This window comes from Phocoena sinus, chromosome 14, assembly GCF_008692025.1.
Source record: "Phocoena sinus isolate mPhoSin1 chromosome 14, mPhoSin1.pri, whole genome shotgun sequence".
Lineage (NCBI taxonomy): Eukaryota > Metazoa > Chordata > Mammalia > Artiodactyla > Phocoenidae > Phocoena > Phocoena sinus.
In genome coordinates, this window is record NC_045776.1 from 72,121,496 (window position 1) to 72,134,841 (window position 13,346).

Here is a 13,346-nt window from a genome sequence, read left to right on the forward strand (position 1 = left end):
CTCTAGGAACCTCCTGGCCAGCAACTCAGGTGACTCAAAACTCATTCAAGATCAGGAACCACTAGTTTAGCAGCAGCGAACAGTGAGCCCAAGACTGGAAGATGAGCTGCTTTCTTTGACTAGAAAATATTAAGGCTGTCCTTTACCTCAAACTGAATTCAGCTGTGCTTTCAAAGCTTCTGTTTTGGCGGCTGAAACCTAAAGCGGGGGTGCGTGAGGGAGGCAGGTGGAAAAGAAGAGTGTTCTCCACGCAGGCATCGAATCTGCTCAGGAAAATGTGCATGAGGAACCTGGTCCGGAAGTACTGCCGAGGGATCACAGCCGAGAGGAAAGCCCTGGTAGGGACGTGGCGTTGCGGGCAGGTGGCAAGATGCTGGAGGGGTGGGTGCTGGCCCCTTGAGAGTCAGCAGTCCTCACCCACCATCTCACCTGTAAGCCAAGGGTCACACAAGGCTCACGCCTCATACATGCTTTGAGGATGAAACGCATATAGACCACTTAGCACAGAGCTCTCGTTAACTGGCAGCTGTTAAAAGTTAACATCGCTCTTTTGTTACCATGGGAACGTCATCTAGACGGCCTCTGAACTGCAAAGCACGCAGGGCCCCTTCTCTGCTGGTGGCGTAGTTCTGTTTGTGTTCGTTTGCGGGTCGGCAGACTTTTTCTGTAAAGAGCTAGAGGGTAATATTCTAGGCTTTGCCGGCCACACCATCTCTGTTGAAATTATTCTGTCCTGGTACACACAAGCTGCCAGAGACAACCTGTAAATGGATGGCATGGCTGCGCTCCAAAAAAACTACTGGATTTGGCCCACGGGCTGCAGTTTGGGATCTCTGACCTAGAAGAAACTCTCAACTCTGAAAATTCCACTGCCAGGAAGTCAGTGCAAGCAGAGACAAGCATAAGCGTCAACTTCAGACTCTAATCAGTAGAATTTCTGAGGCATTTTGGCCAAAGCCAAATGTGTTTGACTTCTATGTGTTCTGACTCCTATGCGGAAGAAGGATGACAAGGCTCCTTGAGGAGCCTTATTCAGGAGAGCAAGCACTAGTGTGGACCTCTTTAGGTCCCCCAAAGCCTCATGGCTACCATTTTGTACTTTTAATTCTGTATTACCAGATGCAGCAAAAGGTGGTTACAAGTGAGATATTCAGGGGAAAGAAAGAAGGCTACGCAGAAAGCTTAAATCAACCCTTTGCCGACAGCCGAATAGGTAAGTCCCTTTTCTCATCTATGTGCTCACTTCCCCTATTAAAAAAAAAAGTCAAAGGAAGATGCTTGATCCGCATTTCCTGACAGCTATCTCCCAGGCTGAGCTCTTGGTCACAGAGAGACAGAAAACCAGCAGATGCCAGTGGCTTGTGCACAGGGGTGGTATTTAGTGACGATCCGCTGTGCTCTGGTTGCTTCCTTAGATGAAGGAGACATCAATCCCAAAGTGCTTCAGCTCATCAGCAGTGAGAAAATCCAGGTAAGGAAATGTGTGTCCTTGCCTGAGACAGGATTCCCCTGTGGGGTCTGAGAACAGGGTCTGTCCTCTACGTGAAGGGGGTCTGGAAGCACTATTAAAAGGCAGGGGTGCGTGTGCGTGGGCCGGGCTCTCAGCTGTGATGCTCTGGGTGTTAAGATGGTAGGGATCACAGTTACGTGACTATTAGGGTACCTGTGGCTGTTCTTATGGCCCTCACCCGTCACCCAGGAACTGTGTTTGGCTTTCTATGAAGTTGAGCGAAATGCAGGCATACACTTAATCGTTAAACATCCCCTATTAGAAGCAGTGTGCCTGGGCGCTGACGTGGGTTTCATAACTTAGCTGTGTGATCCTGGGCAGGTGACTTACGCCTTCGGTGCCTCCATCCTTCTGTGAATGGGGAGGACGGAGGGGTTGATGGTGTGAAGGGCACAGGCTGCGGCCTGGCATGCGGCAGCTGGTGACTGGCTCTGGTGGCTGCTTGGTCACTTTGGTCCCTGGGGACTAGAAACCTGTGACTAGGTTGGATCACCCTCTGGCTGTCAGGGCTCTTAACGCCTGCAGAGTGTCTTCATCTCTGCTGACCTTTCACAGCAGCCCCGTGAGGCAAGTGGCTGTGGCCTTGAATACCTCAGAAGGTCAACGCCATAGGCAGAGCCAGGAATCACAGCCTTTCAGGCAGAGAGCCAGGGTTCAGGGAAAACTCATTTATGCAAGATCTGTTTGAGCCCCTCTCCGTGCGGTTGCTCGAAGCAACGTTTCCAGAGGCCGAGTAGCAAGGCACTCGGTACGCTGCCGCCCTCCCCCGCGAAGCAAGCGTCGCCTGGTAGTGACGGTCACCTCCTTGCAGTACGGTATCCCGGTCATTAAATACGACAGGAAAGGCTTCAAGACACGGCAGAGGCAACTCATTCTCACTCAGAAAGCAGCTTACGTGGTGGAACTTGCCAAAATCAAACAGAAGATAGAGTACCCTGCGCTCAAAGGTAAGCAGCAGGCAATCTTCAGAAAATTCACTGGGTTGACTCAGCTCCCGGGCACACCAGCAGTGCAGCAGCCTTTCATTGAAAGACCTAAGTGAAGATGCCCACAAAACCCAGGGCGGCCCGGGCTGTGCCCCTTACTCTGGCACAAACGCCAACGGCATCTCACTCCGGCATCCGGGTCGGACGCTCGTCACCTTTCACAGGGACCAGCTTTTTATTCCGAGCACAGGTGCTGACTGCAGGGCCACCCCACTTGGCCCAGCTAGGAGGGAAAAAGCCTGGGGTTGGGGACCCCCCAGGCATGCCTTTTTTCTGTATTAATGTCAAGTTGTCCAGTTCCTGGCCTCTAACTTTGGATCTGTCCTAAGGTGTCTCTACCAGCAGCTTCAGCGACGGAATGTTAGTCATTCACGTTTCGCCAGAGGACAACAGGCAAAAGGTAACCTACAGCCACAGGGCTGCTAACGGAGGGAAGCACTGCCAAAATCTTTAGCTGCCCCCAGTGAAACCTCAGTGATGTTCTTCTGTGAAGCCGCTACCACTGAACCGGCCGTGTTCTCTCCTCTCTGCCGCAGGGGGATGCCGTCCTACAGTGCAAACACATATTTGAGGCAGTTACTAAACTCGTCATGCTGGCTAAGAAGGAGAACCTTGTAAATGTTGTTCAAGGAAGGTAGGTGGTTTCGTCTGTACTCAGGAAGTCATTCAATGCTAAGTGTCTATTAACAGATCAAGGAAGACGCAAATGTTAATCGTTTCACCCAGGCCTGCCCCTCCCCGCAAAGTAAGAACTGCCTACCCACAAGGGGTGGGGGTACCCTTGCCTCCTCCGATCACCAGCTTTCTTCCCTCCTCACCCCCTAGGACTTGGGCTCCACAGAAATGAAGTCAGTGATCACTTATTCACCAAAGGGAATGAACAGTGGTCTCACCATCTAGTTTTCAAAGGGGGTGCTTATGGTCCTAAGGGAATTTGTCACCCAGTGAAAGAGGGATCCCCCCCCCCCACCCGACCCCGGGCGAGAGCAGGTGCCAGCCACACCTCTGCTGTTGATGCCTGTGGAAGAACTGTGCTAAACCGATTGGAAAATAACTACAGGAAGGCGTGGCCATTTTCCCAGTTGCAGAAACGGTTTTCTTTCGATTACTCAAATATACAATAAAACTCTGTAATGAAACAGGAATTTGATCTCGAAACTAGTAAGCGTCACAGGTGAATTTCTTTTGCAGACCCACAGCTGAAGGAAAAAATAGAGTATGCCAGTAATTTATCACTTTGTGTATTTTAAGTTTACAGTTTTATATTAGTCCTGGAAAAGAAGGCACAATAGTTTTTGACACCGGACCAGAAGAACAAATCTATAAAGATAAAAACGGACAGTTAACAGTGGTGAGTGGCCGTGTCTGGGGAGGGGGAGGTGTCAGCAGTTTTAAATAAGACTATAGGTTAAGATTCTGCCAATTTCAGTCCTCCTGTAGATTGACCAGAATCATAGTCTAGTTTATTTCTCGCTCTGTCCCTGATTCTGCGTTGAAAAATAGGAAGGAATGGGTACTAGAGGTGCAGATTCAAACACGGACTGAAAAAGAGAACAGTTTACTCACATTTATCAGTGAGCCAGAAGCTGACATTAAACTTTTCACACTATTAAATGTCAAAGCCCCTCTTCACTGGATGCCAAAGGCCTCACACCCTATCACGTGGTTCTCAAGTGAGTCTCCACGGGGGAAACTCCTGACGAGCTTCGAAAAATACCAGCGTGTGTGTCTCCCCCGACCCGCTCCCCGACACCATGACGTAACTGGCTGGGGGTGAGGCCTGGGCTCTGGGAAACAAGGACCCCAGGACTGAGGAGGAGAGGTTTGGGAACCAGGCGCATCTTAAAGAAGTCAAGCCTGAGTGCTCGGTGCTTTGCCCTCGCTAGCAAGTCTGATTCAATTCTGCTGACAAATGACAAACTGAAAGCTGAGGGGGCTGAATCTTTAAAACATGGTTTGGAGCAAATTATGAATACTTGGTATATATATACAAACTAAAAAATGGTCTAACAACATGGACTGTCTCATACACATTTAACGATGAAAGCCACGTAATTGCCCCCGAACACAGGTAACTCCTTTGGGGACAAGTTAAAATACTGAAGCATGATTTTTAATGTAAAGTATAAGGTGACTTTTCAGTTTACATGCTGTCTTAAAACTTACCCCCATTCCTCCCTGGCTGGCTCAGGCTGAAGCTGAGGCCTCAGTGAGCCCATTTCTGGACATGGCTTGTCTCACGGGAGGTGGGGCAGGAGACGGTGTGGGTGACGGGGCTTGGCTGCTCGCAGCTTGTCCACGTCCCCCTCAACCATGCGGGCGGCTGCACCGCTCACTGCCTCCTCCTGAGTGAGAGGAGAGACCTCTAAACCTCAGCGTGTACCTTCCCCAGGTGTCGTTCCGCATGAAGTCCTGATGGAGGGTGACGTCTGATCTCTCCCATCGCCGTTTCTGCTGCAACTGAGGAAAGCTCGAATTTGGTCCAGTTAGCGACACCTTCAAGCAAAGGTTCCAGCGGCTCTAGGAAAAGGATCGTCCCTGAAGAAGCAGAGTGGCATCTTATGCCAAAGGCCAAACCCTCAGGTGTTCTGTCGCACTACATGTTCTCTTTAGGGAGCCAACCTCAAGTCACCCAAGGGGGTGATTTTAAACATCCCCAGTAGGACTACACTTGACGGGCACTTGAACATGGCAGTATGGGGGGATGACAGATTCTCTTTCTCATGCTGCCTCTGAGGCACAATGAAGTATTATACGTGGTCTGAGCATAAAGCTGCAAAATCTGAATTTTGCTTTAAATAAATGGAACTCAGAAACATACCCGGTTCCTTCACGGCTTTAGGTTCCACATGGTGAGGTGTAGCTCTCCCCACCCCAAACCTGCAGTCGGAGGCAACAGCAGCCGACTGCTGTTTCACAAGCCCAGCAGCATTTCCACCCAAGACTTCCTTCCAGTGTTTGAGTTCAGACACTATGGAAAAAGGACTCATCTTTTCCACCCTGAGCAGCAGCCTTTAGGTGGTGAAGTAGAAGGTGGGATCTCTGCTCTGCTCTCTTTCCTGTGAACTGCACTTCAGTTCAGTGGCTGGACTGTGCTGGGCGTTTCTGAAAAGACCCAGAAAAACAGATTTAAGTAGAAGCGTTATATAACTTTTATTTTACATATGTCCACAGATGCTTGTACAACACACAGTGACTGCTTCTGAAGCTCATAGCGTTTTTTTTTCCATGGCACCAAGAGACAGAAAGGTTAGTGACACACACGTGTTACAGTGACCCTGGGTGGAGCCCTAGAAAACACACATTCCAGAGGGAGGGCCAGGGTACCTGCACAGCGACCACCCTGCTAAGCCACTACAGGAGGACGATGGAGAGGCAAGGTCCCCAGTCACCACAATCAGATGACTTACTTGAAAGAAAGGCTCATTACGAGGGACCCAAAGCTGTTCTGCTTTTTCCATTGTAAGTTATTACGGTGTAATAAAACTTAGCTCTTCACCAAATCTTAGGCCAGTGTTCGTCTTTACTTGGATGGTTCTTAAATACAAATATTGACTTTTGTTGCCCTTAGTGCTCACATAAGAAATCAGTTTTGTAGAATATGTTTGATAACAGAGCCTGGACCAGCCAACACTTTGTCATTGTCAGCTCACGGCTGTATGCAACTAACAGTATCACTCACCATGGAATGTTTCATGAACTTGTTCATATCCCAGGGAAGCAAAGACTCCAAACTACAAGTGCAAAGTTGGAGGAAATGTGAAAGTAGAGAGACGGCCAGAAACATTTGGTCGTAAGGTGGAGAAGCCCCAACTAATCAGACTGTTCCACAAAGTTAGTTACTCTTCACGTAAACATTTGAAAAACAGAACTTACGTGATGGCTTTTCCATTCCTACAGGAAACATCAGAACTGACATTCACTTTAACTTTCTAAAAGAGTTCAACCCAAACAGCAGGGTTGGTGTTTAAAACTTAAACGGTATAAAATATTTACAAAACATTATTTAAGCCCCCTCCCCTCCCATCCTTAGCACTTAGTAAAATCCAAATGGCCTAATATGAAAGTTTCCCACACAACAGTTTAGAAAGCATCTACCCGATACATGATTTTTAGGTTGGGTCATGATTGTTTTAAAGTTTTATTGTAGGCTTTGCTGCTGGATACAAAATAAAGGCATACAACTGTCACAAGTAGGGCAGGGTATACAAAGTCTAAGCTGTAAAAACCATTTCAAAATATAAACTCGTTTTGTTCGAATGCACTGTATCAAAGGCTGCCCGTGTTAATACCTTTGGTATAAAATGGTAATGTTTCCCTTGAATAGCAGACAAAACCCATCCATACCTTACACACATCCGAATCTCCCTGGAACTACTCTACCAGCCTAGTCTCAACCACCCACATTCGTCACCACTCCCTCTGTGCATCACGGGCGGGCGCGGAGACGGGGAGGTAGGTAACCGAGAACGTCCGTCCCACACGAGCGCCGTGCAGACAGCAGGGCTCCAGCGCGGGCCACCCAGGCACCATGGGCACACATCCTCATCCACAGTCGCACACGTCCCTTAAACAAACATGAACATGCACACTGACCGGACCCAAAAGGATCTGCATGTCCTCTCCGTCTGCTCACCGATGGCCACTCCACACTGTGTAAGGATCAGAGACAGGAAGGGATCTCCAGGCGACGGCTGCGTTGACAGCAGGTGAACCGTCCTGAGGCTGCTGGTGTGAGCAGTGGTCCTGTCTGGACGCCAGAAAAGAGTCTGGGGCCATGTTTAATTTCTTCTAAGCAAAGGGCAGGGCATCCGCTGGGGGCAGTAAGCCCCGCTTAACGGGGCATAAGGCCCAAGAGGAAGGAATGAAGCCCACCGGGCAGTGGTTTGTACGCTATGCCCGTAAGCAGGCCAGGCAGCCTTCCCGGAATGGAGTGGGTCAACAAGGAGGGCAGAGGAAGGGGCAGCTCTGCTCTCGGCCAGACCCTGCAGGGTCCCAACAAGCACCAGACCACAGATCAGCAGAAGGGGCAACAGGCCTGCCCCTTCAACGGAGCTGGGCATCCAGAGCCACACTAGGAACAGCGGCTGAGAGGCAGGAACCCCCAGGTGGTATCTCCACTGCTAAGAGCTGTGGTCCTTCACCAACAAGCTCTAGGATCGATGCCCGAGGCGGGACGGGCTGTTGGCAAAGCCGTGGAGCCTGTGCCGGGCACGGGAATGGGGCCAGGGTGCTGGGGTGGAGTTAGGAAACACTGAGCTCGCAGACACCGCTGGTGACCACCGACTACAGGACCCGTTTCGGAGTTGACAAAGTGAACCCTGGAGGAAAGGCGACCCAAGAAGCTCAAAGAGGCAGTCAACACCCACAGAAATAAATACCGCAGACAAGTTCTCACACACACACCACACCCACTCATCCTCTTCCTCCAGAACCAGGAAAGCCTGGCTCCAGTGCTTCTTGGATTCTCAGGAAAGCAGAGACCTTGGACCCAGCTTGTTCACTGGCAGGGGTGTGTTCACCTGGGTAAAGACAATCCATTCACCTGGTCAAGAAATACCAAAATCGTCATCTGGCTTTTTATGCAGTCTCTCCGGACGCGGGGGCAGCGGGAGGCCCGGGAGCTCTCGGGGAATCTGAGTGCACAGCGGGGAGGAGCAGGGCGGGTGGGGTGCAGGCGGGGCGCCTGCCCGCTCACTGGTGGAGGTGGGCCCGGTCGTCCGGGCGCTTGATGTGGATCCGCCGCACGCGCTCGATCCGCTCCCGCTCCCGCTCCTCGTCCTCGTCCAGGTGGTGGGAGCGTCCGGCCGCCCCACCCGTGGCCTCCAGGAGTGCGTTGTCGGGTCCCCGGCCATCCTGGGCCTCATACAGCAAAATATTCAGGGTCTCCTCATAGATCCGGGCTTCAGGGAACTCCACCTGTAGCGCCACAAAACACAAGGCAGCTACATTAGCTTCTCAAACCCCCCACCCCACCAGCTCCGCCACCACCCAGGACTTCTGAGCAGGGCCATCTGTCTACACCAGGCCCCTAAGACTCCGTAAGACGGTCGTTATTATGTTTAAAGCAGTTTTTATTGTCAATACGCAACACTTACACATGGCGCTACATTCACAAGAGACAAAAGGGATACAGTGAAACAGATCTCCCTGCCCTCTCTGCCCCCTTTGGAAGTTTGCCTTCCTTTGGACATTTACATCATTCCCAATGTGTTACTTCTAACAATCAGGGCTGCACCCTTGTACACGAGGCATTCCACAACTTAAAGCAGCGTACTTTCTGAACAGGGACCAGCTGGGGACCCTCATAAAATGGACAAAATCCCTCCCACTCAGTAAAGCGCTGCGTGTACTTACTGCCCTTCGGGGTCAGGCGCCGTGAACTAGAGGTGGGTCCCAGGCAATCAGTAAGAACTGGTAAAGCACTTGAAATGTTCTGCCAGGGAAGATACCGATTATGCAAAAACCCAAGTGGAACATCTGTGCAGTTACGGGAGACAACGAACCATGAGTGTCAGCTCCAAAGCACAGGTCCTGGAAGTGTGGGATAGAAGGAGAGGAAACTGTCCCTGAAGGGGCAGTCATCCCAACACCAACTCCCTGGAAAAAGGAAGGAGCCCTGAGGGACAAGAGGCAGAGCGAAGGGAGCCAGGAGAGGGACTCTGGCCTCCAGCCCGGCTCCACCACTAACCAGCTGCACGAACATGAGCACAGGCTCACTCTGGAACCCGTCCAGGAATCTATACACAGTGGGGATCTGACCACGAGGTCTCTCAGTGCCTTTGCTCGCTGTTAAGCTCTAAAAACGTAAAGTCACTATTTTAAAGTTTAATCGATATGATGATTAGCTTTTGAATATCCAAGGGCAGAGGCAATCCATGTATATAAAAAACCAAACTATGACAAAATGGAGAGTCCAGTTACAGGTGGAATTCACAGCCCTAAAGAAAAGAGGCACGTCTTGTTAACACAGGAGGAAAAGTGAATAATTCTGGTTCCCCCACTATCTTTGAAAGGAAAAAAAAGAAAGTGTTTTTCCCTTCCTGGCTACCTTACAACAATACATACCTTTTAGGATACATTCTAAATACTAATGACCAGATGTTCTAAGAAGTTAAAAAAAAAAAAAGGGCTTCCCTGGTGGCACAGTGGTTGAGAATCCACCTGCCAATGCAGGGGACACGGGTTCAATCCCTGGTCCAGGAAGATCCCACATGCCATGGAGCAACTAAGCCCACGAGCCATAACTACTGAGCCCGCATGCCGCAACTACTGAAGCCCACGTGCCTAGAGCCCATGCTCCGCAACAAAAGAAGCCACCACAATGAGAAGCCCGCGCACCACAACGAAGAGTAGCCCCTGCTCGCTGCAACTAAAGAAAGCCTGAACGCAACAAAGATTCAATGCAGCCAAAAATAAACAAACAAAAAAAAAATGTACCCTTTTAAAAAAAGAAGTTAAAAAAAGATTTTTAACTCTGGTTTCTACTTTGTGGTCTGATTTTCTCTCATCTGCATTTTGCCTTTGAGGCTGCTCTAGCATCACACAGAGCTGTGGGCTCCTGGGACTGCAGTAAGGATAATAACCTGAGCAGGTGACCTACAGATCTGTATGAAGGTGACTAGAGGCATGACCTGCTGCATGTGTCCCTGGTCATCAGATTTCCCCAGATAGGTTGAAAAGGAAATAACACAGTGTATGGGATGATTTAAAAAAAAAAAAGCACAATCAAGATGGTAGAATAGTAGGACATGAACCTTACCTTCCCCCACAAATACAGCAAAAATATATTTACATGCGGAATGATTCTCACAGAATATCTACTGAACACCGGCAGAAGACCTCAGACTGCTGAAAGGGCAAGAAAATCTCCACGAAACCAGATAGGAAGAAAGAAAAAAGAAAAAGGAAAAGAAGAGAAAGGAATCGGGACAGGACCTGTGTCACTGGGAAGGAGCTGTGAAAAAGAGGAAAGGTTCCTGCACCCTGGGAAGCCCCCTCACCGGCGGGGAGATGGGCCGGGACAGAAGGAGAGCTTGAGCCTCAGAGGGGAAAACAGCAGCTGGTTTGCGTCAGCCAAAGCAGACGGAAGACTGCACAGACAGTCAGTGCTGCCGCCCTGCACTCCCCAGCCTGACACACGAGTCTGCCAGTGCTGGCGGGGGGCTGGGTGCTGGAACTCGGGCTTCAGAGATCCAAACTGGGGAGAGGACTGGGGTTGGCATGTTGTGCAGACGGACCGGGGGGGGCTGGAATCCAGTGTGACCACAGCTGGGGGTGTATGCAGGGGAAGCCTGGGTCACCTTAGAGGCCAGTCGCCATTGTTTGGGGGGTGCATGAGGGGAGGGGTGGGATCTGCATTGTATGTAGCCTTTTTCTCTGTGCGTGTGCTTGCAGACGGCAGGACACTACCTACATGGGCTCCAGGAGCCGTCGCAGCGCCCCCCCCAACCCCCGACACCAGGAGTGGTTTCAGGCTACCATCACCTCCCTCCTGGACCCAAGGAGTGGTTGCAGGGCCCCCACCACTGCCTGCCCAAACTCCAGGAGTGGCTGTGAGATGCCCTCATGCCCATCGTGTGCTCTGGGGGTGCCTGAGCTGCCCGCCGCCACCAAGAACCCAGGGCTGGGCATCAGCCACTGCATCTGCACACCCCTGTCGAGGGGTAACGACCAGCACACGCTGAAGAAAAAGGCCACGGGCATCCATACTAAAAACCGCCCTCACACCAAATATATTGAACTCACAAAAGCTACACAGGGATGACCCCACATATAAACAGCCCTCCAAGACCACAGCAGACAATTGTTTCTCCTAAACTCAAAAGAGAAATCTGTAAAATGAAGAAGCAGAAGAACTACTCCCAGATAAAGGACCCCTGAAGGAACAAAGAGTGAAACAGACCCCTTCAGTCTAATAGGCACTGATTTCAGAAAGAAAATAATGAAAATACCAAAGGAATTAAGAAAGGCTATTGAAAGAAATGCAGAGTACTGTAAAAAGGAAGTAGAAACTATAAAGAGGAACCAAAAAAAATTAGAAAACTCATTTGCAGAGACGAAAGCTGAGCTAAAGGCAATGAACAGCAGAATGAATAATGCAAATGAATAAGTGATCTGGAAGATAAAATAATGGAAATCACCCAGTCAGGACAGCAGATAGAAAGCCAAATGAAAAAAACCGAAAGCAATCTAAGAGACCTGTGGGATAATATAAAGTGTGCCAACCTATGCAGAATAGGGACTCCAGAAGGGAAAGAAAGAGTAAAGAGGATCAAAAATGTATTTGAAGAAAATTATGGCTGAAAACTTCCCAAACCTAAAGAAAGAAACATACCCAGGTACCAGAAGCTCAAGGGTCCCAAACAAGATAAACACAAAAAGACCTACACCAAGACGTATTATAATAAAAATGGCAAAAGTTAAAGAGAGGATTCTAAAGGCAACAAGAGGAAAACAGAGTTAACTACAAGGGAACCCCCCCCCCCCCCAGAAGACTATCAGTTGATTTCTCTACGGAAACGTTGCAGGCCAGAAGGGAGTGGCAAGATAAATTCAAAGTCCTAAAAGGGAAAAAATCTGCAACCTAAGATACTCTACCCAGTAAGATTATCACTTAGTATAGAAGGAGAGAGAAAAAATTTCTCACACAAGAAAAAATAAAAGAACATAGCAATACTAAACCTATCCTAAAGGAAATATTGAAAGCTCTTCTCTAAATAGAAAAGAAGTAAAAATCTATAGGAAAGAGAAAATCACAATTGGAAAATAAATCACTTAAAAAAGCCAGTAGAGGGCTTCCCCAGTGGCACAGTGGTTGAGAATCCGCCTGCCAATGCAGGGGACACGGGTTTGAGCCCTGGCCCAGGAAGATCCCACATGCCATGGAGAACTAAGCCCATGTACCACAAATACTGAACCTGTGCTCTAGAGCTGGCGAGCCATAACTACTGAGCCCACATGCCACAACTACTGATGCCCCCACGCCTAGAGCCCATGCTCCACAACAAGAGAAGCCACTGCAATGAGAAGCCCACACACCACAACAAAGAGTAACCCCCAATCGCCACAACTAGAGAAAGCCCGTGAGCAGCAACAAAGACTTAACACAGCCAAAAAAAAAAAAAAGCCACCATACAGATTAAAAAAAAAAAAAAAAAAATCAAAATATTTTCGGGCTTCCCTGGTGGTGCAGTGGTTGAGAGTCCACCTGCCAATGCAGGGGACACGGGTTCGTGGCCCAGTCTGGGAGGATCCCACATGCCACGGAGTGGCTGGGCCCATGAGCCATGGCCGCTGAGCCTGCACGTCCAGAGCCTGTGCTCCGCAATGGGAGAGGCCACAGCAGTGAGGCCTGCATACTGAGGAAAAAAAAAAAAAAAAAAGTATTTTCTGTGAAAGTGATGATAACCACAGTGAACAGCAAAAGGATGAACATGAAGATGTAAAAGAGGACATCAAAATCATAAAATGTTGGGGAGGAGAGTAAGAAAATGTAAATTTTTTTTCCCCCTAGAATGTGTTTGAGCCTATATGACCACCAGTCTAAGGCAAATATATATAGGAAGGGCTTAACATACTTGAAAAACAGGGTGACCACAAATCAAAAACATACAATAGATTCACAAAAAATGAAAAGAACATAAGTATAATGCAAAAGAATATCATCAAGCCACAAAAGGAAAAACAAAAAGGGGACAAAGAATATAAAACAACAGGAAAACAAGGTTTAAAATGGCAATAAATACATATCTATCAATAATTACCCTAAATGTCAATGGACTAAACGCTCCAGTCAAAAGACACAGAGTGGCAGATTGGATTAAAAAGACAAGAGCCAGGGCTTCCCT

At 49.1% G+C, this 13,346-nt stretch overlaps 2 protein-coding genes across 18 annotated transcripts in view; one reads left to right on the forward strand and one right to left on the reverse strand.

Annotated features, from left to right (window-relative positions):
* Nucleotides 1-5,316, forward strand: part of MYO1H (myosin IH) — a 105,272-nt gene extending 99,956 nt beyond the window's left edge. For 2 of the 5 annotated variants that reach the window (XM_032654160.1, XM_032654158.1), the window contains exons 25-31: nt 255-338; nt 1,120-1,213; nt 1,416-1,471; nt 2,322-2,457; nt 2,826-2,896; nt 3,033-3,130; nt 3,748-5,316. In XM_032654160.1, coding sequence (XP_032510051.1) covers nt 255-338; nt 1,120-1,213; nt 1,416-1,471; nt 2,322-2,457; nt 2,826-2,896; nt 3,033-3,130; nt 3,748-3,895 — 687 coding nt within the window. In that variant the 3' untranslated portion in view covers nt 3,896-5,316. Of the gene's footprint in view, nt 1-254; nt 339-1,119; nt 1,214-1,415; nt 1,472-2,321; nt 2,458-2,825; nt 2,897-3,032; nt 3,131-3,321 lie in introns of all 5 variants that reach the window. The other 3 variants (XM_032654159.1, XM_032654163.1, XM_032654161.1) reach the window with 3 other exon arrangements.
* The window catches only part of KCTD10 (potassium channel tetramerization domain containing 10), a 35,874-nt gene continuing 26,246 nt past the window's right edge, over nt 3,719-13,346 (reverse strand). For 2 of the 13 annotated variants that reach the window (XM_032654165.1, XM_032654167.1), the window contains exon 7: nt 6,606-8,415. In XM_032654165.1, the coding sequence (XP_032510056.1) occupies nt 8,191-8,415 (225 nt within the window). In that variant the 3' untranslated portion in view covers nt 6,606-8,190. Of the gene's footprint in view, nt 4,038-4,662; nt 5,602-5,630; nt 8,442-8,853; nt 9,097-13,346 lie in introns of those variants that run through there. The other 11 variants (XR_004353124.1, XR_004353122.1, XR_004353123.1 and 8 more) reach the window with 11 other exon arrangements.